The sequence below is a fragment of the Chiloscyllium plagiosum genome, chromosome 4, assembly GCF_004010195.1.
Source record: "Chiloscyllium plagiosum isolate BGI_BamShark_2017 chromosome 4, ASM401019v2, whole genome shotgun sequence".
Lineage (NCBI taxonomy): Eukaryota > Metazoa > Chordata > Chondrichthyes > Orectolobiformes > Hemiscylliidae > Chiloscyllium > Chiloscyllium plagiosum.
The window spans coordinates 17,154,667-17,182,192 of NC_057713.1; the positions used below are offsets into that span (position 1 = coordinate 17,154,667).

The 27,526-nt window shown below is 42.9% G+C and overlaps 1 protein-coding gene across 5 annotated transcripts in view; it reads right to left on the bottom strand.

Moving 5' to 3' along the window:
- The window catches only part of LOC122548881 (receptor-type tyrosine-protein phosphatase mu-like), a 701,186-nt gene that overhangs the window by 514,727 nt on the left and 158,933 nt on the right, over positions 1 to 27,526 (bottom strand). For all 5 annotated transcript variants that reach the window (XM_043687785.1, XM_043687784.1, XM_043687783.1 and 2 more), the window contains exons 4-5: positions 20,330 to 20,445; positions 10,498 to 10,672 (exon numbers count right to left, since the gene is read on the bottom strand). In XM_043687785.1, coding sequence (XP_043543720.1) covers positions 10,498 to 10,672; positions 20,330 to 20,445 — 291 coding nt within the window. The remainder of the gene's footprint in view (positions 1 to 10,497; positions 10,673 to 20,329; positions 20,446 to 27,526) is intronic.

A 27,526-nucleotide genomic window follows, 5' to 3' on the forward strand; every position in this document is an offset into this window, starting at 1 on the left:
AGGGTGAGAGGGGAAAGATATAAAAGAGACCTAAGGGGCAACTTTTTCACGCAGAGGGTTGTATGTGTATGGGATGAGCTGCCAGAGGATGTGGTGGAGGCTGGTACAATTGCAACATTTAAGAGGCATTTGGATGGGTATATGAATAGGAAGGGTTTGGAGGGATATGGGCCGGGTGCTGGCAGGTGGGACTAGATTGGGTTGGGATATCTGGTCGGCATGGACGGGTTGGACCGAAGGGTCTGTTTCTGTGCTGTACATCTCTGTCTCGATGACTAGCTGCTGCAGTCGGTATTGTGACCAGCTTGGCCATCTCAATGTCTGTGAATTCTCTTTGTGTCTGTACTCGTTTCTCTCCTTCTGGCTGTTAAAATGTGGCCAATCAGTGATCCTACATTTGCCAAAGGATTGCACATCCAATTTTTCCTGTTTGTCCTATATAGTGTTTTGTGCAGTCCTTGCATGGGATTTTGTACACTACATTAGTTTTGCTCATGCTGGGTATCGGGTCCTTCGTTCTGGTGAGTTGTTGTCTGAGGGTGGCTGTTGGTTTGTGTGCTGTTATAAGTCCTAGTGGTCGCAGTAGTCTGGCTGTCAGTTCTGAAATGCTCCTGATGTATGGTACTGTGTGAAACTGACAACCGAAAGCGGCAGGGACAGGCCACTATAAATGCCGGAGGAAACACCACAGAAGCACTTCACAGGAGGCTCCCAAGCACTGAGGATGTCACCTAGACAGGGGACGAAACGTTTGCAACAAAAATTTCCAGCTCGGCGAACAGAACCACATCAGTTTAACATCTTTTTTCAAAGTTGGTATTTGGTAGCAGTTCAGCTTTCCCTCAATACTGCACTTCAATGTCAAATTTCATTTTCTTTTGTTAATGTCTCTTGAACTGACAACCTTATTACACGGAGTCAAAATGTCCTACTAACTGAAGTTGGCATTCAAATTAATATTATTTATAATGTGATCCTTTTAATTCAAATTTAATTCAAATCACTTCTTTGATACTGGTTAATAATTTCTTTCATTTTGAATTCCTTCCTGGTGTACCATTTTAGGGGTCTGGCCATCTTTGAACTTTGATTCAAACAACAACTTGCAATTATATAGCAGTTTTAATGAGGTAAAATGCTCCAATAAGGCACTTCATAGGAACCTTATCAAACAAAATGTGACAAGACTAGAAGACCTAGGTGCAGAATTAGGCCATTCAGTCCATCAAGTCTGCTCCACCATTCAATCAAGGCTGATATGTTTCTCAACCCCATTCTCTTTCCTTCTCTGCATAAACTTTGATCTCTTACTAATCAAGAACCTATCTATCTGCGTCTTAAATACACCCAATGTCTGTGGCAATGAGTTTTACAGAATCACCACCATCTGGGTGAAGAAATTCCTCCTCATCTCAATTATAAAGCGTTGTCCCTTCCCTCTGAGGCAGTGTCCTCAGGTCCTAGTCTTTCTTATTGGTGAGAATACCTTCTCCATGTCCACTCAATCCAGGCTTCTCATATTCTGTAGGTTTCAACCAGATCCCTCCCTCATTCTTCTCAACTCTATTGAGTACAAACTCAGAGTCTTCAACTATGTCTCATAAGACAATCCCCTTCATCCCCCGTATCATTCTTGTAAATCTCCTCTGGACCTCTTCAATGCCAGCACATCTTTACTTAGATACTTGGCCCAAAATGTTCACAATATTCTAAATGTGGTCTGACCAGAGTGTTATATAGCCTCAACAGTACATCGCTGCCCTTGTATTTTTGCCCTCTTGAAAATGAATGCCAATATTGCATTTGTCTTCCTAAGTGCCAACTGAACCTGAATGTCAACCTTAAGAGAATACAGAACCATGACTCCCAAGTCCTTTTGTGCTTCAGATTTCCAAAGCCTTTCCCCATTTAGAAAATAGTTCATGCATTGATTCTTCCTAACAAAATGTATAACCTCAGACTTTGCCACTCTGTATTCTATCTGCCACTTCTTTACCCACTCTCCGAGCCTGTCCAAGTCCTTTTGCAGCTTCCTCACTTCCTCAACAATACCTCACTTCCTCAAATGTATCATTGTGCCATCTGCAAACCTATCAATAATGTCCTCAGTTCCTTTGTCCAGATTGTTAATGTATGATGTGAATCGTTGCGGTCCCAACACTGTTCCCTGCGGATCTCTACCGGTCACCCACTGCCATTCTGAAAAAGGCCATTCTTTGCCTTCTGCCAGGCAGCCAAACCCCTATCTTGCCCCTAACTCCATGGCAACTTGCCATGCAAAGAGGTATTAAGACAGATAATCAAATGTCTGACTAAACAGCTGTTATTGAGGAGAGGCAGGGAGAGAAGCAGAAGGCTTTAGGGAAGGGGTTTTTGAGTTTAGAGGCTGAAGGTATAGCCATCAGTGAAGTGCAGAAATGTGGAAATGTGCAAAAGGTTCAGAATTGGAGGAGCGCAGATCAGGGATTTGTGGAGCTGCTTTGTTTACAGAGAACAGGAGGGCCAAAACCATGGAGAGATTCAAATTTTAATAAGTATATGACGAGATTAGATGTATGCAAGGCAGGTCTTTGCAAACAAAAACCCCTTTGCAGCACTGCTCATAATCAGGTTGAGCCAACGTGATTGCACTGTGAAGCTCATGTAGTGCCTCATCAATATACATTAATGAGCTCTGTCAATATTCATAAAATACATGCAGTATTTTAATACTTTAAGTGTTGTCGGGATTGAAGATTCAACCCGCAAACTGGGCAGGCTCCTGTCATGGGGCATGTACACAGTTTGCAATTATCCTAACTCTATTGCTACTCCATTACTGCTCTTGGAATTATGCCCTTGAGCTGCTCCATCAGTTTCAATGCTGACTGCAAGTATTGTGAGAATTGTAATGTAAAGCTAACAAAAGAAGCTGTAATTATCCACTGCCTCATGAGCAGCGTGTTTGATACTTCGTTGAAAGATCAAAGCTCATCTTGTCACTGCTCTGGAGAGGCCAAGTGCTGCTCCATATGCGAGTGGAAAAGAACTAAAATTAAAACCAAAGGAAGGAGCCTGAGACATGGAAATGAGGGTCGCAGTTTCACAAATATGAACCAGTACAACCACAATCACAAGTGTTCAAAATCTCCCTTTACGTTTTCACACACACGTGGGGAAATCCACCCTACATTCTCCAATCTGGAAATAAGAGAGACCAATGTTTGCCTGAGGGGAATTGATTGTTTCCTTATCATTCCACCACCTCCTCCTGTACCAACTGAACAAGCCTAACAATAATAATCCGGCACTTTGCAAACTGCCTTTGCCAGGAGGTTAATGAAGGGTTTTTGCCCTAAACATTGATTTTCCTGCTCCTCGGATGCTGCCTGACTTGCTGTGCTTTTCCAGCACCACTCTAATCTCAGCTCTGATTTCCAGAATCTGCAGTACCCACTTCTGCCCAGGAGATTAATAAAGCTTTGTGATGGATAACAAGGATGACAGTGAAGATGCATCTCAAATCACATTTTTGATGCAAGCTGATTAACACTGCGGGCAGGCATCTTTAATTTTGCTGGAGCAGATGACGCAAAATAATAGTTGATTTTTCGACTTTAATTTCCACCTGCCTCAACTCTCACTCTTGTATGGGCTCCATCCTTAGCAAAACATTTAGAACCTTCTTTGATTCTAACCAGACTGCCCTTTAACAAACCCAGCTATCTGCTACCATGTTGCAGACAGCTGCTCTGGGAAACTTCCCTGCCTGTGGAAAATCTACCCTCTCCATTCCCTACGCAGCCAAGGCTGCCACTGTGGTCCCAGGAAAATTCAGCTCCCATTTATTTCTCTCCACTGATGCCTTCTGACTTGTGGATTTCGGGCATTTCCCACTTTCATTTTGGATTCCCAGCATCTGAAAGATTTTGGTTTTGGGCGTGTTTGTTTTTATGTGGGTTTTGTTTGAGGAAGGCCTGGCTTTCACAAAAATGTGACCTCTAGTTTCTGCTAGAGAACATTCAGAGTATTTTTACAAAGGTGCCTGGATCGAGCTGTTGTTGGGGTGGTGGGAGGAAGGAGGGAGTTTTGGGGGGGGAGTGGTTTCAGAATGGTTTGGAATTTTTGGCTGTGAACTTACATCATCCATTGACTGTGGTGGTCTCTCAAGATGTACCCCTTGAGAATTGATAGTAAATAGAACTGGTGAAGAAACCTGGTCAATAAGCTGATGTGGAGGCTACTGACACATAATTCATAGTGACTACACCAGAACAAAGGACCACAGATTTTCAGAAATTAATTTTACTTCATCCTGTGGAGTAAAAGGTCAACTATAGCTTTACAGTGATAATAGCCACTGAGTTTGTGCATAAGGAACTATGGCATGATGCCATCAGATCACATAGAGCTACGGTGTAAGTGGGTCAGGGTCCATATATGTCCTCTCTTGCCGTCTATGAGTGGATAGTTTATCCTGAATAAAGATTGCTCACTGACTTGGGTATCCTCTATCCAGACCTGATTTCATTACATGATGGCAGCAGTGATCATAACCAGAAATGGCTGCAACCAATAAAGGGTCAGCTGGAGAGAAGCCCAGTGACAGTGCAGTGAAATGAGTGAAGGATGAGGCCAGCCCAGCAAACCAACGGGAGCAAGAGATGAGAAAACTGAAGGGAAGCAAAATTGAGTCAAAGGACTTCAGCACCTCACCAGCAACGGCAAATAGCAAAAGCCTCGGTATAACACTGTCTGCTATCACAACACAAATAACAAAAACACAAGACAATGAAATATCCTTGTCTTTGTCATATTCATCCTGGACAATGCAGCCAGCTTCAACCTAACCCCACACTGGCACCAAGACCTTAGCAAAAACCAATAATTATCAATATGGAACATTGAGAAATGAACTGGTAATGGACTACATCTTAAAGGCTGCATCTTCATGTTTACAGTATAAAGAGGGTCTTACAATGATAAAATGTAGCTTATTTTCATTCATGGGAACAGGGAACTTTCCTGGGTCTACACTATACACTCCGAGTGGATTAAGTTTCTTAATTAGAGAATGACTCATATGCGAGGAGAAAGTGAGGTCTGCAGACGCTGGAGATCAAAGCTGAAACTTTATTGCTGGAACAGCACAGCAGGTCAGGCAGCATCTAGGGAACAGAAGATTCGACGTTTCGGGCACATGCCCTTCTTCAGGTCATTCCTGAAGAAGGGCATGTGCCCGAAACGTCGAATCTTCTGTTCCCTAGATGCTGCCTGACCTGCTGTGCTGTTCCAGCAATAAAGTTTCAGCTCAGGAATGACTCATATGCCACTAACTCAACAGGTGCAACAGGACAAGGTGCAGAAACCTCACTCCCTCTCCCAGCCCTGAGTCTTGACCTCACACTGGTGGGAAAGCTCCACATCAGTGGTAACACTGTCCAGCCAGCAATGCTGAGGGCCATGTTGACTAAAAGGGGCAGACATTTACAACAGACTTGCTGAACCAACATAAGTATATTTCTGCCTGTGGGACAAAAGGTTAAACACAAACTAATCCAATGTGTCGTCATCCAAGAATTTAATGCTACTGTGGAACAAGACACATTCTTCTTGGAGAATGTCATACACCTTCAAGCTAATTCCTGCTACTCTGACGTCATGACTGATTGCAAGAAAATAAATTTTAAATTGGATACAGGGGAAGGCACCTCTATTCTTTCAGACTTAAAACCAAGGATGAAACTTCAATTTCTCCAACGATCTTCCAAGGCACAGGAGGTATGGCAACAAGAAAGCAAGGGTACATGCACAGTCTCCGACACTGTAATCTAAAGTGATTGCCAGAACATCAAAGTTAAGCTAACAAATGCTGGAGACCACCGCGGATCAGACAGCATCCATGGAGAGACAGCAAGCTGGCCTTTCAAGTCTAGATGACTCTTCATCAGAGCTGAAGTAAAGTGTGGAGGGGACAGCATTTATGCTGTAGTTGGGGAGGTGGGGGGTTGGGGAGTTGGTGAGGGGAACAGTGGTGCTGGGGGTGTATGCTGCCGGTGATTACTCAAGCTGAATTAACAACATTGTTTCTTCACCGGCACCCTCCACCCACTCCCCCCATAGCACAAACGCTGTTCCCTCCACAATTTACTTCAGTTCTGATGAAGAGTCATCTAGACTCAAAACGTTAATTTGCTCTCTCTCCACGGATGCTGTCTGATTCACTGCGATCTCCAACATTTGTTGTCTTCAATACAGACTACAGCATCTGCAGCAGTTTGTTTCTACATTGAAATGAAGCATTGGCTACACCAGAACTTTGAAGAATTATACATTAGCTACCTTTCCTTTAACCAATGAGGCTCTGACTGAGAAAATACATAATGCTGATGTTGTACTTTCAGGCAAGTCTGGGATCAAAGCACTGTGCAGTGCCTTCCTATTGATTCCAATTCAGATGCAGGTGGATATATATCGCAGCTTTCTGGGTCCACCCACCCCCTCCAACCCATCAGCAAACCCTCCCCCCACTACCCTCCACCCGCTCTCCCCCCCCCCCCACCCCCCATCCCCCTCAACTCAGCCTTCTCCCCATCCAATTTTTGAGGTAATTTTCTCCTGTGTCTCTCTGCATAACTTAGAATCCTTGAACTGAAATGCGGCTCAAACCTTCTGTTTCTGAGGTACTCTGTAGAACAGCTTTCATTAGAACTGAGGAAAGTAAGGGAGAATTAGTGAAAGGTGGTTTAAACTTTGGAAGGAATTGAGGAAGTCATTATAAGCAGCTTCTGCCCAGTGACCAGGGAGTGCAAAATGAAGAGAGCCAGTTTCGTGATTACGTGTAAGATATTTTGTATAAAGAAGCCAGGGCATGAAAGATTGTGTTGCTCCAGAATTCATTGCCAATGTTAATGAATGTAATAGAGAACGTGTCAAGGTTAGACTGTTGGCTGAAGACATAGTGAGTAAAGGGATAAGGGGACAGAGAAGGTACATGGGATTAGGACTTGTATTCCTCATGATATACACTGATTCGACTTTTTGAGCTGCAAGATCTGTTTCTGTGTTCCCAGATAATTTTTATGTAGTGCTGTTCCAAGTTGCCTGTCAAAGACTGAGAGAGCACTACATTCCCAAAAACTATGAATCAAAGCACTACTTTATCCCTATCTCCCTGTGCCATTCCCCTCCATCATCGACTGAACTCAAGAACACATATTAACCCATTTTGTGCGAGAGTGCTCTATCTCAGTAGTAGTAATTTCCAAACGTCTTATGTCACAAACTGAATTCATGTGTTGTCTACATTCTTGTCCTTTACCTGGTCTACTGTTTTTTGTCATTTATATAAATTATATGGATGCAAAAATAGGAGAAATGGTTAGTAAGTTTGCAGATGACACCAAAATGGGAGGTGTAGTGGACAGTGCAGAAGGTTACCTCAGGACCTCGCTCAGATGGGCCGATGGGCCGAGGAGTGGCAGATTGAGTTTAACTTAGATAAATGTGAGATGTTGCATTTTGTAAGGCAAATCAGGGCAGGAGGGTCCTGGGGAGCGTTGCTGAACAAAGTAACCTTGGGGTGCAGGTTCATAGTTCCTTCAAAGTGGAGTCACATGTAGACAGGGCATTGAAGAAGGTGTTTAGCATGCCTGCCTTTATTGGTCAGTGCATTGAGTATAGGAGTTGGGATGTTATGTTGCAGCTGTACAGGGTTGATAAAGTGTGGCACTGGAGAAAACACAGCAGGTCAGGCAGCATCCGAGGAGCAGGAGAGTCGATGTTTCAGGCAGGACCCTTCACTGGGCTTGGGGAGGGGGAAAGGGGCTAAGAAATAAATAAAGGGAGGGGTGGGGCTGGGGGAAAAGTAGGAGGGATGGTGATAGGTGAATGAAGGTAGTTCTTGTGATAGGTCAGTGGGAAGGGTGGACCAGATAGGTGGGAAGAAAGATGGACAGGTAGAACAGGTCAAGAGGGCAGTGCTAAGTGGGAGATCCATTGGGAAAACAGTTTCTGGAGGCTTTGGTCTTGCTGTAGGAAATGGTTGGCCCAGTTTGGTACAAATTGAGACTGTCTCAACTTGGACCAAACTGCTGCCTACAGCAAGTCCAAAGCCTCCAGAAACAGTTCTCCTAATGGATCTCCGACTCTTCACCACCTCTTGACCTGTTCTACCTGTCCATCTTCCTTTCACTTATCTGCTCCACCTTTTCCACTGACCTATCACAATAACCCTCTACCTTCATCCACCTATCATCATCCCACTTACCTTTCCCCCAGCCTCAATCACCCTCCCCTCTATTTATTTTTCAGCCCCATTCCCCCTCTCCTGTCCTGATGAAGAGCTTATGCCCAATACATTGACTCTCCTGCTCCTCAGATGCTGCCTGACCTGCTGCACTTTGTCCAACATCACATTTTATCAACTCTGACTCTTCAGCATCTGCAGTCCTCACTATCCCTTCCTGTGACTGTGCAGGACATTGCTTATGCAATACTGTGTTGGACTCTGCAATACTGAGTTCAATTCTCATTTCCCTGCTATAAAAAAAAATGTTGTTAACCTTGAAAGGGTTCAGAAAAGATTCACAAAAATGTTGTTGGGATTGGAGTATTTGAACTATAGGGGGAGACTGAATAGGTTGGGGCTGTTTTCCCTTGAACGTCGGAGGCTGAGGGGTGACCTTAGAGAGGTTTATAAAATCATGAGGGGCATGGATAAGGTAAGTAGCCAAGGTCTTTTACTCAGGGTAGGTGCATTCAAGATTCGAGGGCACAGTTTTAATGGGAGAGGGGAAGTATTTGAGGGTCAACTTTTTCATGAGAGGGTGGTACGTGTGTGTGGAACAAGCTGTCAGAGGAGGTGGTGGATTAGATTAGATAAGGTCCCCTACAGTATGGAAACAGGCCCATTGGCCCACCAAGTCCACACCGACCATCCAAAAGGCATCTGGGTGGGTATATGAATAGAAAGGGTTTAGAGGGATATGGCCAAATGCTGGCAAATGGAACTAGATTTATTTAGGATATCTGGTCAACATGGATGAGTTGGACCAAGGGGTCTGTTTCCATACTATACAACTCTAAAGCTCAATGACTGAGAGGAGGACACACTTGCAACAAATGACTGACTGTGCTGTTCTGTTCCAGATTAATTTGACATACTGAAAAAAAGAAAGCAATTTGCTTTCTCACAGCTGAGAAGAATGTTTCCACCAATTACAATTTGTGGGGAGAAAGACAAATTTTAAAAAATGAGAAAAGATATTTTGTCAAATCTTTGTTGATAGCACAGCTAAGTCAGCCTGCCCTGTTGTGAGAACACCTTTTGTTAGCTAATTACCCTGTGGAGCTTTTCCGAATTCTCCATTGAAAGAGAAGGAGTAGTGGGTAAGTGGGATTTATGGAGCGATAGAAAAGGTGAGGGAGGAATATGGGATAAAAATACAAAGAGATGCAAAGGTGTTGTGAAGCCTTGTGCACGGAATGGAACGGTTGGCTAGCAAAACTGTGATTCCCGGCAGTCTTCAGCTTGTTTCTGTTTAGCCCGAAAATTGTTCACATTGTTTGAAGAAGAATTGAATCTCCAAAATATCTCTCTTTGGCAAACTCCTACGGTGTCCATTTTGAAACGGTCTTTCTGCCAGTTTCAAATTGATTCTATTCACAGACAATAAATCATGTAATTTCAGAGCAATACTATCAATTAACACGTCATTACAACAAACTTGCAGACTGCCAGTTTTTACTGCTGATGACTTTGAGGGGCTCACAGTGACTACGCCTGCAACAATGCCTGCAGCTTACTGAGAGTTAGAGTCAGTTGGAGACCGGAATTTTCTGTCTTAAAAGCAGAGAAAATTTTTATGCTTTCTCTCTTTCAAATAGTTACGTTAATAGCCACAGTGCCAATGAAGATCATCCTGTGCGGAATAATCTTGGAATGAAGAGTACCAATACTATTTCGGTCCTTGACAGTGTGTAGTAAACATATAAAACTTCTAAACTTTAATTATGCAATGTCTATCCAAGTGGCTCAGCTTCCAGTGGGTACATGTTTAAAGAGAATCTGCATTTCAAAAGCATATTACAAAACTGTGCCACTATTGTTGCAGCACAAAAGGAAACCAAATTTAAGTTTCTTGCCCAGCTCACGCATCCCTTGTGGACATAACGCCCAGCTATGCCCCCAGTTTGCTGTAAATACTGTGCACATCCAAATCCTAATAATGACCTTGCATGCATATAACCTTAACAATGGGTGCAACTTCCATTAACGCTTCCTGTCTCCAGAGATGCTGCTGAGTTTCTCCAGCACTTTCTGTTGTTCCTTTCAGGTTTCCAGAAGTTTACCTTTATCCAACAATGTTCTGATTTTTATTTGGTCAGTGAGCTTTGTGAAAAGTAATCTTGGTGCTGCATCAACTTTCTTTCCAATTAACAAGGGCATTCTCATCAGAGGCCTGGGAAAACAAACCTCACGTTAAGTGGAAGAGGATAGAGAAATCACAAACAAACCTTTCACAACTAACTCGGCATAGTTGGAAACACCGGAGCCTCCCTGGGATTCAATCACGCAGCGATAGTGGTCAGTGTCACTCCGCATAGTGTTCGCCACATTGAAAGTTGCTACAAATCGACGGTAATTCAGCACCTTGGTCTCCTTCATGGGAGTGTCCTTCCCACTGCGTCGCTGGAAAGAAAGGAAGGAAATATGAATTAACTAGTAAAAGGAAAATGCACTCATTCCATTGTTACATACAATCAAACAATACTGTCTTTGCCAGGGAGGAACTGATGGCTAAACAGCAATGGCTCAACACAGATTTCAGTTGAGCTCTCCCATAAGGAACTGACAGGATGGGTGCCATTAAGGCTGTGGGCTGAGTTTGATGTTGTTTTAAAATTCATTCGTGGGATGTGGGTGCTTCTGAAGAAGGACTTATGTCCGAAACGTCGATTCTCCTGCTCCTCGGATGCTGCCTGGCCTGCTGTGTTTTTCCAGCACCACATTTTTCAAATTTGGTCTCCAGCATCTGCAGTCCTCACTTTCTCCTGTCTCTGTCTAGGCCAGCATTTACTGTCCACCCAGTTAAAGTCAACCACATTGCTGCGATCTGGACTCACGTGTAGGCCAGACCAGGTAAGGATAGCAGTTTCCTTCCCTAAAGGATATCAGTGATCCAGATGGGTTTTCTAACAATCAACAATGGATTCATGGTCACCATTAGACTTGTAATTCCGGAATTCTTTTTTATTGACTTCAAGTTCCACTATCTGCCGAGGCGGGATTTGAACTCGGCTCCCCAGAACATTAGGAGACAGTGAGGACTGCAGATGCTGGAGGTCAGAGTCGAGAGTGTGGTGCTGGAAAAGCACAGCAGCATCTGAAGAAGAGGAGAATCGATGTTTCGGTCAAAAGTTCAGGGTTTTTGACTGAAATGTCGATCCTCCTGCTCCTCAGATGCTGCCTGACCTGCTGTGCTTTTCCAGCACAACATTCCCCTGAACATTACCTGAGTCCAACGATAATACCACGAGGCCATTGCCTCCTCATTGCATAGGTGGCCTGTAAAACTATTCCAACCAACCCTGGGAGTTTCTCAGCCACAACATTTGTTAGAATCATTGTGTCTTTCCCTCCCATTTGGTGATTCGGGATCTGTCCCCTGGGAAATCTCTCACCTTGTCTTGACTTACAACAAAACACCTGGAGTGAAAAGGTATGTGCTTTTCCTGTCCTCTATCTTTACCCATTCTAGCCTCACTGAGGTATATTATGTGCAGCTGGCAGAACGGGTGATATGAAATGATTAACTGACCAGTTAGAATTAGTAGGCCTCGCTGCCTGAGTATATGCTTCCAGGTTGGAATCTCACTAGCTGGAAGCACACATTAGAGCCATTTTGCCCCACTATGTATGATGGTCCAGCTACTTAGCTAACACTTATACAATTTTCACAACCTGCAGTGCTAACCAATGCACTAGAAAGACACCAACTCCAACCCACAGTCTCAGCCACAGAGGAGTTAAATTTCTTTTGTCTCATGTCTGAAGGTTAGATTTATAATCAGCCAAAGACTCCTGCCGCAGATCTGAGCATCCCTGCTGTGAGTGTGTCGATACTGTTTGAAATGATCAGGTTCAACGATGCCATTCTCTGTCTGAGTTACCTGGTGGCACAAATGATCCAGGCTCACAAATAACTAATAAGCACTTAGTCAAGGTAACAAAGGGCACCTGGTGCTCACGAATTATACACATGCAAAGAGCTTCCCAACCAAAGCAGGAAGAGAAATGACAAGTGACTATTAAGATATTCATAAAGCAAAATCCACTGGGAATTGTTCACAGCTCACAGCTGCTACATAATAGAAAGCATGGGTAATTAAGAATAATATATTTGATTTTACATGTCCTTTTGTACCCCGCTGTTCTTTACAAGTTGCGCCAAGCAGCCTGTCAATGAACACAACAGAGTCTGACCCTGCCCAGACTAATCCTCTATCAAGATGTCAGCCATGATTCTCAACTCTCAATTGGTCATAGAATCATACGGTACAAAAGAGGCCCTTCTTCTATCCCAACAAAACTACATGAGATGTACACAAGGTATCCAGGGTATTTTGGTAAATTGGATATCAAATTGGCTTGGTCATAAAAGATTAAGGTAGTTATAGGGGGTGTTTTTCTGACTGGAGGTCTGTGACCAATAGGGCTCCACAAGAATCAGTTGTGGGACCTTTATTGCCTGTAATATATATAAATGATTTGGATGAAAACGTAGGAGATCTTATTAGTAAGTTTGCAGACAATAGGAAAGTTCAGCGGTTTTGGGGAGCAAGGAAGGTTACCAAACAGTGATAGAGTTATACAGCATGGAAACAGACCATTTGGTCCAACTCATCAATGTTGGCCAGATATTCTATCCTAACCACCTGAGGAGGGGGCAGCACTCTGAATGCTAGTGCTTCAAAATAAACCTGTTGGACTATAACCTGCCAGTCCAACACTGGCATTTCCAAATCATAACTACCATCGATGCCACTAACTGCCGCCTTAAAGAAGATCGTGCATATAGACACAGAAGTCAAGTTTCGACAGAAATGCAGGAAAGCAGGAAAGATCCCAAAAGGATTACAGATCACGAACCTGCTCAAGTTGACCTACAACACAGACTACACAGAGAGACTTTGTCACCGTACCTCTCGCAAACTCCTCAATCATCTCGTGCACCAATTCTACAGCAGGTGCCACAACCTTGAAACTAAGATGGAGTCTACACACTTAGCCTACACCCAGGACACAGCAGTACAGTTACAGGACATTGCCAAACAGGCAAGACAACAAAACTACACCACGCACATGCACACCAAGAGCAAGAAACTGGAGAAACGTGGCATCACCACCAGCAGTAGCCAAGCCCACCCTGGCACCACAGTGGATAATGGTATCACCGAGGGGAAGTTGATCGTCAACTTATCAGACCACACCCTTCAACCAGAAGAGATTGAAGTTCTTAGCAGAGGTCTCAATTTCTGCCCCACCACCAAAATGGACCCTTTGGTTCTTGCAGCACATACGGAGGAGTTCACCAGATGAATGAGACTCCGGGAATTGTTTCAAGATGCCAGCAGTGATCCCAGTGACCCACTGAGGAATCAGACCAGTCATCACAGGGATCCATAGAGGAGCGACCAAAGAAGGAGTCAACTTGGACCTCACCGGAGGGCCGCTGCCCTGGGCTTGACATTTATGCTCAAACCATCAGGAAATATATAAATGCCAGATTCATCAGCCGTACCCTCAAGGTAGAGCAAAACATCATCCATTCACAATGCAACGCCATCCATGCTCTCGAAACCAATCACAACATTGTCCTCAAACCAACAGATAAAGGAGGAGCCATCATCATTCAAAACAGATTACTGCAAGGAAGTGTACCGACAACTGAACAACAGGAACACTACAGGCAACTACCGGCCGATCCAACCAAACAGCACACCTACAAACTAAACACATTGATCAGGACTTTGGATCCAGTCCTTCAGAGTTCCCTACGTGCCCTTATCCTACATACTTCTCGCATATGACTTCTACTGCCTTCCAAAGATACACAAAACCAACACACCAGGACATCTCATCGTATCAGGCAATGGGACCCTGTGTGAGAACCTCTCTGGAATGTCCAAGGCATCTTGAAACCCATTGTTCAGGGGCCTCCTCAGCTTCTGTTGTGACACAACAGATTTCATACAAAAACTCAGCATCCATGGACCAGTCAAACCGAGAACATTCCTCGTCACAATGGATGTTTCAGCACTTTACACCAGCATCCCCTACAATGACGGCATCGCGGCAACAGCCTCAGTACTCAACACCAACAACTGCCAATCTCCGAGCACCATCCTACAACTCATCTGCTTTATCTTCGATCACAATGTCTTAACCTTTGACAACCAGTTCTTCATCTAGACTCATGGAACAGCCATGGGGACCAAATGTGCTCCTCAATATCCCAAGATTTTCATGCACAGGTTCGAACAAGACTTCTTCTCTTCTCAGGACCTCTAACCAACACTATACACCAGGTGCATTGATGACATTTTCTTCCTCTGGACACATGGTAAGGAGTCACTGAAACAAGTACATAGTGATATTATCGAGTTTCATCCCACCATCAAGTTCACCATCGACTACTCTCTACCATCTGTCTCATTCTTGGATACATGCATCTCCATCAAGGATGGGCACCTCAGCACCACACTCTACTGCAAACCCATGAATAACCTCATGATGCTACACTTTTCCAGCTTCCACCAAAACACATTAAAACAGCCATCCCTTATGGACAAGCCCTATGCATACACTGGATCTGTTCAGATGAGGAGGAACGTGACAGGCACCTGGAAGTACTCAAGGTTGCCCTCATAAGAACGGGGTATGATGCTCAATTCATCGACCATGAGTTCCGACGTGTCACAGCAAGAACCCGGAATAACCTTCTCAGGAGACAGACACATGCTGGAACCGACAGGGTACCCTTCGTTGTTCTGTACTTCCCAGGAGCTGAAAAACTACGCCATGTTCTTTGCAGCCTGCAACACATTATCAATGAGGATGAGCCAAGACCTTCCTCACACCGCCACTGCTCGCCTTTAAACAGCCATCAAACCTCAAACAGATCATTGTTTATAGCAAACTGCACGGCTTTCAGGACAATACCATACAACATTGTCACGGTAGATGCTGCAAGAAATGTCAGAATGTTAACACAGATACCACTATTACGTGTGGGGACACCTCCCACCATGTACGTGGCAGGTACTCATGCGACTCAGCCAATGTTGTCTATCTCACATGCTGCAGACAAGGTTACCCTGAGGCATGGTACATTGGCAAGACCAAGCAGAGGCTGCGGCAACAGATGAATGGACACTGCACAATAATCAACAGACAGGAGTGTTCCCTCCCAGTCGGAGAACACTTCAGCGGTCTGGGACATTCGACCTCGGACATTCGGGTGACCGTCCTCCAAGGCGGACTTCGGGACAGACTACAACACAAAGTGGCTGATCAGAGGCTGATAGCCAGTTTGGTACCCATAGGGAAGGCCTCAACTGGGACCTTGGGTTCATGTCACACTACAGGTGACCCCATTACACTACACACACACACACACACATAAGTTTGTGGGGTGATTTTATACTTGCAGAACCACATTTTACTTTGCTCAAACACTACATGGATCCATGTAAGATTCTGTGAATCCACGTTTTAGATTAGAATCAGTCTGAACATTGTGGCACAGACTGTCTCACACAGGGCACCTCACACCTTCAATGCAATCTGGACCGACATGACATCAATTGTTAAAGTTCACTTGAGAATGTAACTTTTAAAAACGTTTTGCGATTTATATATGAAAGAATTGAAACCATTCTAAAAAATTAGAGACTTAACAAACAATCCAGGTCTTTTTCAATATATATCATTTCAGTTTCATCACACTGTAAACTTTTGCTATAAATTCTGTGGCTTACAATCTTATTCTCCACAACCACCTGATAAAGGAGCAGCGCTCCGAAAGCTAGTGCTCCCAAATTAACCTGTTGGATTATAACCTGGTGTTGTTTGATTTTTAACTTTGTAACCTAATCTTGTCCCATTTGGCCCATATTCCTCTAAACCCTTCCTATTCACGTATCCATCCAGATGCCTTTTAAATGTTGTAATTGTACCCACCTCCAGCACCTCTTCTAGTAGCTTATTCCATACAATCACCTGCATGAAAAAAATTGCATGTCCCTCTTAAATCTTTCCCCAAAGGATACCGCAGGATATAGATCAGTTGGAAAGTTAGTTGAAGAAATGATGGATGGAGTTTAATCTGGACAAATGTGAGGTGATGCATTTTGGGAGGTCAAATGCAAGAGGAAAGAACACAGTAAATGGCAGGACACTTAGGAATACTAACAATACAGAGGGATTTTGTAGTCCAAGTCCATAACTCCCTCAAAGTGGCAACCCAAGTGAATAAGATGGTGAAGAAGGCATATGGCATTCCTGCCTTCATCAGTCAGGACACTGAGAATAAAAGTTGGCAAGTCATGTTGCAGCTGTATAAGACTTCAGTTAGGCCACATTTAGAGTATTATATGCAATTTTGGTTCCTGCACTGTCGGAATATGGTGGGAGGCATTGCAGAGGGTGCAAAAGACGTTTACCAGGATGTATCCTGGATTGGAGTGTATTCACTAGAAGAAGAGGTTAGACAAACTTGGATTGCTTTCGTGAGAGTGTTGAAGGCCATAAGGGTGACCAGATAAAAGTATATAAAATATAAGAGATATGGATTAGGGTGGATAATCAGCATCTTTTCGCACAGTGGAAATGTCAAATACTAGGTTTAAGGTGAGAGGGGGAAAGTTTAGAAGAGATGTGCGAGGAAGGGTTTTTACATAGAGGGTGCTAGATGCCTGGGATGTGCTGCCAGTAGAAGCAGACACATGAACAAGCAGGGAATAGAGGGATATGGACTATGTGCGGGCAGATGGGTTAGGTTTAGAATGGCATCATGGTCAGTACAGACATAGTGGAGCAAAGGGCCTGTTCCTCTGCTGTACATTTCAATGTTCCATGTTCTAGACCAATTTTCCAAACATTGAGCCATAGCCTTGAATGGTGAGTCATGGGTTTAAGTTCTACTCATAATGCAATGTTAAAAGACAATTTTAACCTGGCATTATGGCTTCAAGAACATTACATAAAGAACAGATCATCTGGCCACGTTTCATTAATGCTTATGGGAGTTGCTAGATGTAATTTAACTGCCACATTTTCTACACTGTAATAGTGATTACTTTTCAGTATTCCTCCATGGGACATAAAGCCACTTTGACATGTCATGAGGTTGTGAAAAGAGCTATATTCATGCAAATTTTTCCCTTTGAACGTGTAGAGGGATAGCAATCAAGAAAGGTCCCCAGTTTCATTTCCCTCCCTAACTCAGAGAGACTGAGACAAATTAAATATCTGCCAGAGTTCACCTGAAAATCTACATGTGGATTTTGAAAGCTAAAGAAAACTGTTTAATTTAAAATGAACCCAAAGGACACAATTTAGTAAATGTAGTGTATGTATCTACTTCAGAACTCAAAGGGATCTAATAAAATATGAATATTCTTACAACAGAAAGACATCAATAATGCCTGTGTTGAGATACACAGTAAAGACCTATCATGGCTTGCAAAATGGTCACTAGTGCCAGACAGGCTACTCAAGACTTAACAAGCAGCATCCTACATGTCACTTCTTCCTTATTACTCCTCGTGTATCTTCCACACTCACTCAGTGATTGCCTCCTTTCTCAGCTTCACAGCAGTACATCAGGTTGGTGGATCAGCAGTTATGTAGTGAGGCTGTGACAACAGCTACAGTACTTTAATCACCAAAGTAGTGAGGCCGATTTAAAAGCTGATTTTTTTTCATTACCACTGGATGATCATTTTAAAATAGAAAAAAAATACTTGCGTGCAATCTAAAATATTTTATAATAGTTGCATCACTGAACACCCAAAATCTCCTCAAAGAGTATACATTACAAATATGAAATAAATTGGAATTAAATGTAACAAATACATCTGATGTGACATTCACACCATCAGTATCATCATTTAATGGTACTCTTTGTCTGTTTTGTCTTACCTCTTCCTCTCCTCTAAGTGGTTGTTTATTATTAGGACACAATCTTTAGCTCTCAGTGTCCACACGAATCAACATTAGCTAATTTAATAAAATTCTATCTCGGATGAGGAACTTCAATTATGCTCATACACAGGAGCTGAGTTTTTCCTCCATTCATAACTTATAAGGAGTTGTTCAAAGTGATGAGGTAAATAGAGTAAATAGAGAGAAATGGTTTCCAGTGCTAGAACAACCATGAAAAATAGAGCAAGTGGGTTTATTATATGGTAAGGTTTGCCTCCACTGGGACATTTTACTGGATACACCCAGTAACTGAGTGTGGATATCATGGTATTAAAGGATTCAATAGATGTTTATTACAATCAGTTATAAACAAAGAATACATAGAATATAGAACATAGAACAATACAGCGCAGAACAGGCCCTTCGGCCCTCGATGTTGTGCTGACCTGTGAACTATTCTCAGCTCGCTGTCCCCTACACTATCCCATCATCATCCATGTGCTTATCCAAGCATTGTTTAAATCTCCCTTATGTGGCTGAGTTAATTATCATGTAGGGCATTCCACACCCTTACCACTCTCTGAGTAAAGAACCCTGCCTCTGACATCTGTCTTAAATCTATCACCCCTCAAATTGTAGTTAAGCCCCCTCGTACAAGCTGACGTCAGCATCCTAGGAAAAAGACTTTCATTGTCTACCCTATCTAATCCTCTGATCATCTTGTATGTCTCTGTCAAATCCCCTCTCAGCCTTCTTTTTTCCAATGAGAACATATCACATGGAATAGGTGCATGAAATAATATTCATCTAATAGGTTACAAAAAGGAGCAAGTGTCCAGTAGTGAGTAATCCTGGAGAAAGGAGGCACATGAGACCTTTATATCCTCAGGTCACATGCTATGATATGGTGTTGATATTGTCGTCATATCTCTTATAGATTTACTGATATATTGCCCTTGAGACATATCACAATGTGCCTTTTTTTGTTTAGGAAAAGCCCTTGAAGGAATAAGAATCACTTTTGAGCACTGAGCCATTAAAATCTTGAAGTCACTGCCAAAAAACAAATTGATTATATTTATAAAGAGAAAGCATTTCTGTCCTATTTAAAAAAGTGGTTTTCCCTGGAGCATCAGAGGCTGAAGGATGACCTTATAGAGGTTTATAAAATCATGAGGGGCATGGATAGGATAAATAGACAAAGTCTTTTCCAAGGGGTGGGGAGTCCAGAACTAGAGGGCATAGGTTTAGGGGAGAGGGGAAAGAAATAAAAGGGACCTAAGGGGCAACTTTTTCACACAGAGGGTGGTACGTGTATGGAATGAGTTGCCAGAGGAAGTGGTGGAGGCTGGTACAATTGCAACATTTAAAAGACTTCTGAATAGGTATATGAATAGAAAGGGTTTGGAGGGATATGGGCCAGGTGCTGGCAAATGGAACTAGATTAAGTTGGGATATCTGGTCTGCATGGACGAGTTGGACCGAAGGATCTGTTTCTGTCCTGTACATCTCTACGACCCAAGACTCTATTGGAGTGGATTGTATTGTTCATACACAGAACCTACATAAGCACATACATCCCAATGACTAGCAGCTCATATCAAACAACTTGTTTCTTCGGCTGTTCTCACCAAGCAGTGTGCTGACTTAGCCAGCCCATGCTTGGAAAACTCAGAGCAATATGTCCAACATTAGATGCAATTCTTGTGTTTGGACAATATTTACAGAACATTCCCAAATGTGCTAAGAATTATGCTAACCGTCAACTTAAGATTAAACTAATGTTTGTTAGTCAAGCTTGCAATGTGACTCACTTGCATTTGCTAGAAATAATATAACATTATATGCGAAGACCAACAGGCAAAGGGAATTTGTCCAGTCATTGCACTTTTCAATCAAATAAAAGCATTGGTACAACTGCTCCCTGTTGCATTTTTCATGCCATTGTGTTGACCAATTATTCTGTTTGCCAACCATTCTGTGCCAACTTTCACCTGCAGTCTAAGTTGTTGTTCCCTTTAAAATGTGATATTCTTGCATTGCTCATGGTGATAAGCTTTGACAGCATGTCTCCTGTTCAGCAATATCAGAGGTCTGTGCTACCAAGTGACTGTTAATATCCATTTAATTCTTTTTTACCTGTAGCCACAGTTTGTCAGAGAATGTGGTCTGTCCATTGGCCATACATTGGAAAGTCGCATTCTGCCCAGCATTAACTTCTACATTTTGCAGGCGACGGAAATGAGGAGATTTGGCTGAGGAGGAGAAGAAGAAGAATAAAGTTAAATGTGTTTTCAACAAGACCGAAAAAACATGCACAGTACATCACAGCCCATGTGCAATATTATGGGAATCATGTTGATTTTCCAGCTCATGTCACTCAAGAAAATGCTCGGAATTCGTTCACAGAGACTTAAACATTTTTATACAAGGAATACTAAATGCAAGTGTCGGAAGCAATTAAGACAGCAAATGAAATGTTGGCTTTTATTGCAAGGGACACAAGGATAAAGAAGTCATGCACCTCTACAGGGCTTTGATAAAATTAAACCTAGAATACAGTGTGCAGTTTTGGAGTCCGTGTTTAAGAAAGGAGCTATTCTGGGATATTTAGGAACTCTGCTGTATGGGTTCATTAAGGAATGAGAAGGTTGAAGGGCTGGGGAAATTGGGTCTGTAATCTCTAACATTTAGAATAGGAGGTGACCTCATTGAAACATTTAAGAAGGGGCTTGCCTCGGTAAATAACGGGAGGTGTTTTCCCGTGGCTATGAACTGTAGAACATGGGGACACAATCTCAGAGTATTGGGCCAATCATTTCAAACTGAGATGAGCAAAATGTTTTTCTCTCAAAAGGCAATGATTCTTTGGAATTCTACATCCTAACAGGTTGTAGAAGTTCCAATATCAAATGTATTTAAGGCTGTGCGTAGATAGATTTTTGGTCATTCAGGAAATCAGGGAAATGGGGAGTGGGCTAAAAGCGGAGTTGATCAGCCATTATTGTATTGAATAATGGAGCAGGCTGGACAGCCCATGTGGTCTCATCCTGCAGCTAATTCTCTTCCTCTTCAATTTGAATGATGGTTACAAATATTTTCCTTCAAATTTTGAAGACTATGTGAAAGGTTAACTGTGTTTTCACTCCACAAATGCTACCTGATCTTCTGAACAACCCAGCTGCCTTTTATTTTGTTTCTCATATCCAATGACCATAGTGTTTGGCCTTTGTTGCACTAGTCTCTCTCGACTTCATCCACAGAGTCAAAGGAATACACAGACAAAGGCAATCCAGAGGTCTGGATCCAGAAGATCCTGCCATATCATTCATTACTTTCACAGCACAAGGGAAAGGATTCTATCAGTAGCGGTTCAACATGGGATCATAGGGAGAGGCTGAACACGCTGGGACTGTTTTCCCTGGAGCGTCGGAGGCTGAGGGGTGACCTTATAGAGGTTTACAAAATTATGAGGGGCATAGATAGTGTAAATAGGCAAAGTCTTTTCCCTGGGGTCGGAGAGTCCAGAAGTAGAGGGCATAGGTTTAGGGTGAGAGGGGAAAGATAGAGACTTAAGGGGCAACTTTTTCACACAGAGGGTGGTACGTGTATGGAATAAGCTACCAGAGGATGTGGTGGAGGCTGGTACAATTGCAACATTTAAGAGGCATTTGGATGGGTATATGAATAGGAAGGATTTGGAGGGATATGGGCCGGGTGCTGGCAGGTGGGATATTTGGTCGGCAGGGATGGGTTGAACCGAACGGTCTGTTTCCATACTGTACATCTGTATGACTCTATGTACTGATGATGTAACATCACATGACCAAGAGAGATCTCGTGGAAGAGACACGGGTTGATCCGTTTGGTGTTAGCATGTTATTTGCTGTTAAAATGTACCTAGATTATTGCAGAATCATCTAAAACAAGGCACCCCACACCATTCTCATCACGCCAACCCAAAGAGGAAGCAATGATTACAGTCTTCTTTGGATTATGAATGTATTCATGTACACATCTCTACATGAGCACTGAGCTTTGAGTGGGTGTTCACAGTAAGCTGTGCTATTGTTGCGTGATACTCAGTGTCAGAGGGACTCATTGATAAGTCTACCTACGCAACATAAACACAGCAAGGTTGACTTTCCAATCCTAATGGTAAAGCAGTGGGCTCACAAAGCAGCAAAGTCAATGCCTTCTGATATGAAGGGAGCTGGGCTCTCTTTGAATGATTTTGCCAAGTCAACTTCTTTATGTATTCACAGGCAACTCTCACCCAGGATTGGACCTTCCACTAAAAGCTTGCTGCTGTCACAGCATATTAGGGAGTGAACACATAATGCACAGTGACGTCACTTAAATATTGAATATGGTACTTCATTGTTTTTGGGAGAATACAGCTGAAACATGGATTAACAATTAAGGCCAAGAACCTTCAGTTTAGGATGTTGGTTTGGAGAGAGATGTTTCTGGAAAGAAAGGAAGGAGGAAGGATTGGGAAGGAAGGAAAAGGATTGAATGAACAAGCGTCCATGTGTTCATCAGCTGCTATTTTTTTATTCCAGGGTGGCCTTCCCACAGAAGAACTAAAATGTCTACTTGTCAGCACATGTCAGACACAGCAAAAAAAATCAAGCAATCAAAAGAGATCAGAATGTAGGTGAATTAATCCAGAAATTCATAGTACCGAGAATTTACTATCTCTTACCCAATTAAACAGAGACTTTGCCAAGTTTTAGACCATAGAATCCATAGACTTCATACAGTATGGAAGCAGGCCATTTGGCCCATCAGGTCCACACCAACTGTCCAAACAGCATCCCACCCAGACCCAGCCCTCTACCCTATCTCTGTAGGCTTACATTTCTATGGCTAATCCACCTAGCCTGCACATCCCTGGACACTGTGGGCAATGTAGCATGGCCAATCCACCTAACCTGCACATCTTTGGATTGTGGGAGGAAACCAGAGCACCCAGAGGAAACCTGCATAGACACAGGGAGAATGTGCAAACTCTACGCAGACAGTCGCCCAATGGTGAGTTTCCTGAGTGTTTTACAATTGCCAATAGCATAACCTATATAATTCACTGCCACTTCAAACTACATTGTTACATTAATATTTAATGTTGTGAACCCAAAGATGCAAACTTAAAATGCAATGTAGGTGCATGGTACATATTCATCTGCTTATGTACAATGGGATACAGGATGGACTCTTCAGGCACCCTCTATAGGTAACATCTTGAATGACACACCAGTAACAATATCTTTCATTCATAACAAACTCTAAACATGGCAAAACATTCACAGGACTGTTAACAAAAAAAGGTCATATTAGGAGAGAGAGTCAAACTGAAGAGTAAAGTTTTAAGGAACGCCTTCAAGGAGGTTCGAGAAGTAGAGAAATTAAGAAATTTAGGAGAGAATAGAATTTAGGAGAGGAAGGGTTGGAGGCATTCAGTAAATATAGTTACTGAGCCTATTGCAGTTCATCATCCCAAAGTACTTCAGACACTTAGCTCAGTTGGCTGAATGGCTTGCGACTCAGATTGACACCAACAACACAGGTTCAATTGGCAAACCTGCTGAGGTGACCATGAAGGTCCTGCCTTCTCAACCTTTCCTTTTTCTGAGGAATGGAGACATTCAGATTAAACCACCATCAGTCATCTCTCTCTCGTAAAAGAGAGCATCCCAATGGGACGATGGCGACTTACTCTTTGCCTTACTGTATACATGATTTTAAAATGATTTGCCGATCAGGTAAAGGATAGTCCACAACAAGCAATGAAATTAATAACCAGTTAATCAATTTTCTTTTTGCCCTCAGTGGAGGGGCAATAATTGTGGAATGTGTGCCTTGTCTTTAAATGAGTTCGCATTTAAGGACTCTGTGTGCTGTGTTGTGGCTCTGGCTGTCAGTTAGTTGCCTGTGAGTCTTCAAGCTATATCCTTGGAAATCAGTCAGTTAGCTGTAATGTCTACCTCATAACTTGTGATGCCTTTACTATATTAAACTAACCCACAGAATTAATCAATCTCTGATGGCCAAATGATTGCTGGATCATTATCATTAAGGTGACATGATGAACAGCAGTTGAAAGCCTCACAGTGAAGTATATCATTTGTGAACAGTCAGTCAGCATGCCTGTGCAGGTACAGAAAAGAACTGTTTTGGATTGCGCTAAACTGCATGAGAAAAACCTTGATCTCTTTGTTAATGAGACCATTGGAGAGTGTTGAAGATGTGTTGCTGGAAAAGCGCAGCAGGTCAGGCAACATCCAAGGAGCAGGAGAATCGACGTTTCGAGTATGAGCCCTTCTTCAGGAATGAAGAAGAAGGGCTCATGCCCGAAACGTCAATTCTCCTGCTCCTTGGATGCTGCCTGACCTGCTGGGCTTTTCCAGCAACACATTTTCAGCTCTGATCTCCAGCATCTGCAGTCCTCACTTTCTCCATTGGAGAGTGTGTTAACACATCATGCTAGTAACTAAACAAATTTCTATAAAGATGCCAGTTTAACTCACTTGAGAAAAGGGCAGCACGGTGGCTCAATGGCTAGCACTGCTGCCTCACAGCACCAGGAACCAGGGTGCGATTCCAACCTCAGGCGACTGTCTGTGTGGAGTTTGCAACATCTCTCTATGTCTGCATGGGTTTCCTCCGGGTGCTCCGGTTTCCTCCCACAATCCAAAGTTGTGCAGGTTCGGGGAATTGGCCATGTTAAATTGCCCATAGTGTTCAGGCATGTGTAGGTTAGGTGCATTAGTCAGGGGTAAATATAGGATAATCGGGTAGGGGAATGGGTCTGGGTGGGTTACTCTTCAGACTGACAGTGTGGACTTGTTGGGCCAAAAGGCCTGTTTCCACACTGTAGGGATTCTATGAGACCCTGGTCTACAAGTCCCTGGTGAGGCCACACTTGGAATATTGTGACCAGTTCTGGTCACCCTATATAGGAAAGATACAGAAGCTTTAGAGAGGGTGCAAAGAAGGTTTACCAGGATGCTGCCTGGACTGGAGGGCTTGCCTTATGAAGAAAGGTTGAATAAGCTCGGACTTCTCTGTCTGGAGAGAAGGAGGAAGAGAGGAGACCTGATCGAGGTGTACAAGATAATGAGAGGAATAGATAGAGTCAATAGACAAAGACTTTTCCCCAGGGCAGGATTGACTGGTACAAGGGGTTGTAGTTTTAAGATATTAGAATAAAGGTATAGAGGAGACAGGTAGGTTCTTTACGCAGAGAGTTGTGAATGCACTGTGGTGGTGGAAGCAGAGTCATTGGGGACATTTAAGTGCCTGCTGGACATGCACATGGATAGCAGTGAGTTGAGGGGTGCGTAGGTGAAGTTATATTTTATGTTAGGATTAAACCTCGGCACAACATCATAGGACAAACGGCCTGTTCTGTGCTATACGTTGCTATGTTCTATGTTCTATGATTCTATGAAAAAAGGCTTGTGCCAGATCAACAGCATGCAAGAGAAGGCTAAAGGTACCTTGTCAGAGTGCCCACAATATTCTCTAGTTAAAACTGGGACACAGCAGACTTCCTAACAGAATTCAAACTGCTTAACCAACAGTCAAAGCAATGATTTCCAGATTAAGGAGTGCCCAATGCAGAAAAGCAAGGTATTAAAGTATTAGTTGAAAACAAAGATCAACATGGACTTAATATGTCAGGAGAAACAGCTGAAATATCCCAAAATATATTTTTGTGAAAAAAGCCCTGAAAGATATGGATCATATTAAGGCAAATTTGGTGTCACATTAAGCTCCTGGACTTCTTGTCTAGAATTCATGCCATTTTTATAAAAGCCAACCATTTTGTGAGCAGATGCAGAGAAAAGGTTTCATCATGGGATTTTTCAGATGGGAGCTGGCAAAAAGAATCAAAGAACTGTGAAAGCTGGAAATCAGAAAGGAAAACAGAAATTGCTGGAAAAACTCACCAGGTTTGAATGGTTCTAAAGAGGTGTCAGCGGACCCAAAATGTTAACTCTGCTTTCTCTCTCCACAGATGCTGACAGACCTGCTGAGTTTCTCCAGCAATTGCTATTTTTTGTCACAAAATATATTGTTGAATAAGTGGCGACATCCGTGGAAGATTCTCAGACACATTTGTGAGACAATCAATGACTGAAACCATTGAACAGCTACTGAAGGATGATCATAAGTACAAACCAATCCTTGCAGGTTGATGTAGCTTACAGGTCTAAAGAACAAATTCATCAGTTCAGGCACTTGCGAGAATACGCAGACATAACGAGACACGTGGAAGGTATAGCCATCTGTATACCCAGCTCTCAAACAATTTTGCAAGGCATGTGGCCATTGGCAAAGACAACGCACCAGAGTAAAGGCTGATGTAGGTACAAAGAGCTGGGCACTGGCCCAAACAGACCGCACACAAAGATTACCTTCAAGCTACAGTGAAGACCATCTGGTCTCCCACCAAAGGCATAAACACAAAATGATTGACAATCTAGAATCTGATAATGTGCTTAGTTAGATAAAAAGAGGCAAGCACATGTTTCACACCATCAGTCTTGTGGATAACATCCATGTCATCACAACAACCAAAAGTGTTTCTGACAATTAAAATAATTTGCCCTCAGAAAACTGGTGCCAAAGGTTAATTGAGGGGCAAGTGCCAATTTACAGTGTTTATAAATGCTTTAATAAAATATACACACACATTCTCACAGACACAGCAAACCATGAGGAACCTATGAATGTGAAAATTTGAACATGCAATGGTTCATCATTTCCATGAGCAGGATCAATAGGGCTGGACTGGAGCTACAATCAATCCCGCTGGAGGTTGCAGTGTTTTATATTGTACACACTCCTGGAGCAGTAACTGCAGATATAACAGCATGCTGTGACCTCGCACACTCATCACAATCCATGGTATCAGTGAGGCATCAGAAAGACAAGCTGCCATAGATCATTCAAGAAACACTTGCTGCACTGAATATGAAGAAAAGTGAAATATTTCACTTTCTTCTGAATTAAAGGTAAAAAAAAATCAACTCTCTGACGTGGAGACAAATGAAAGGTCAGGGTCAAAGGCTAACCAGCAAACTCAGGATAAATCCAAATGGGAGAGTATCCACCTGTAAGATGATGATGCACAGCAAAAATTCACCAAATATTCTCAGATAGCACCTTTCAAACCCACAATCACTTCTATCAATAATGATAAGGGCAGCAGATGCTTGGGAACACCACCGTCTTCAAGTTCCCCTCTAAGCCACTCGCCACCCTGACTTGGAAATATGTCACTGTTCCTTCACTGTGGCTGGGTCAAAATCCTGGAATACTCTCCCT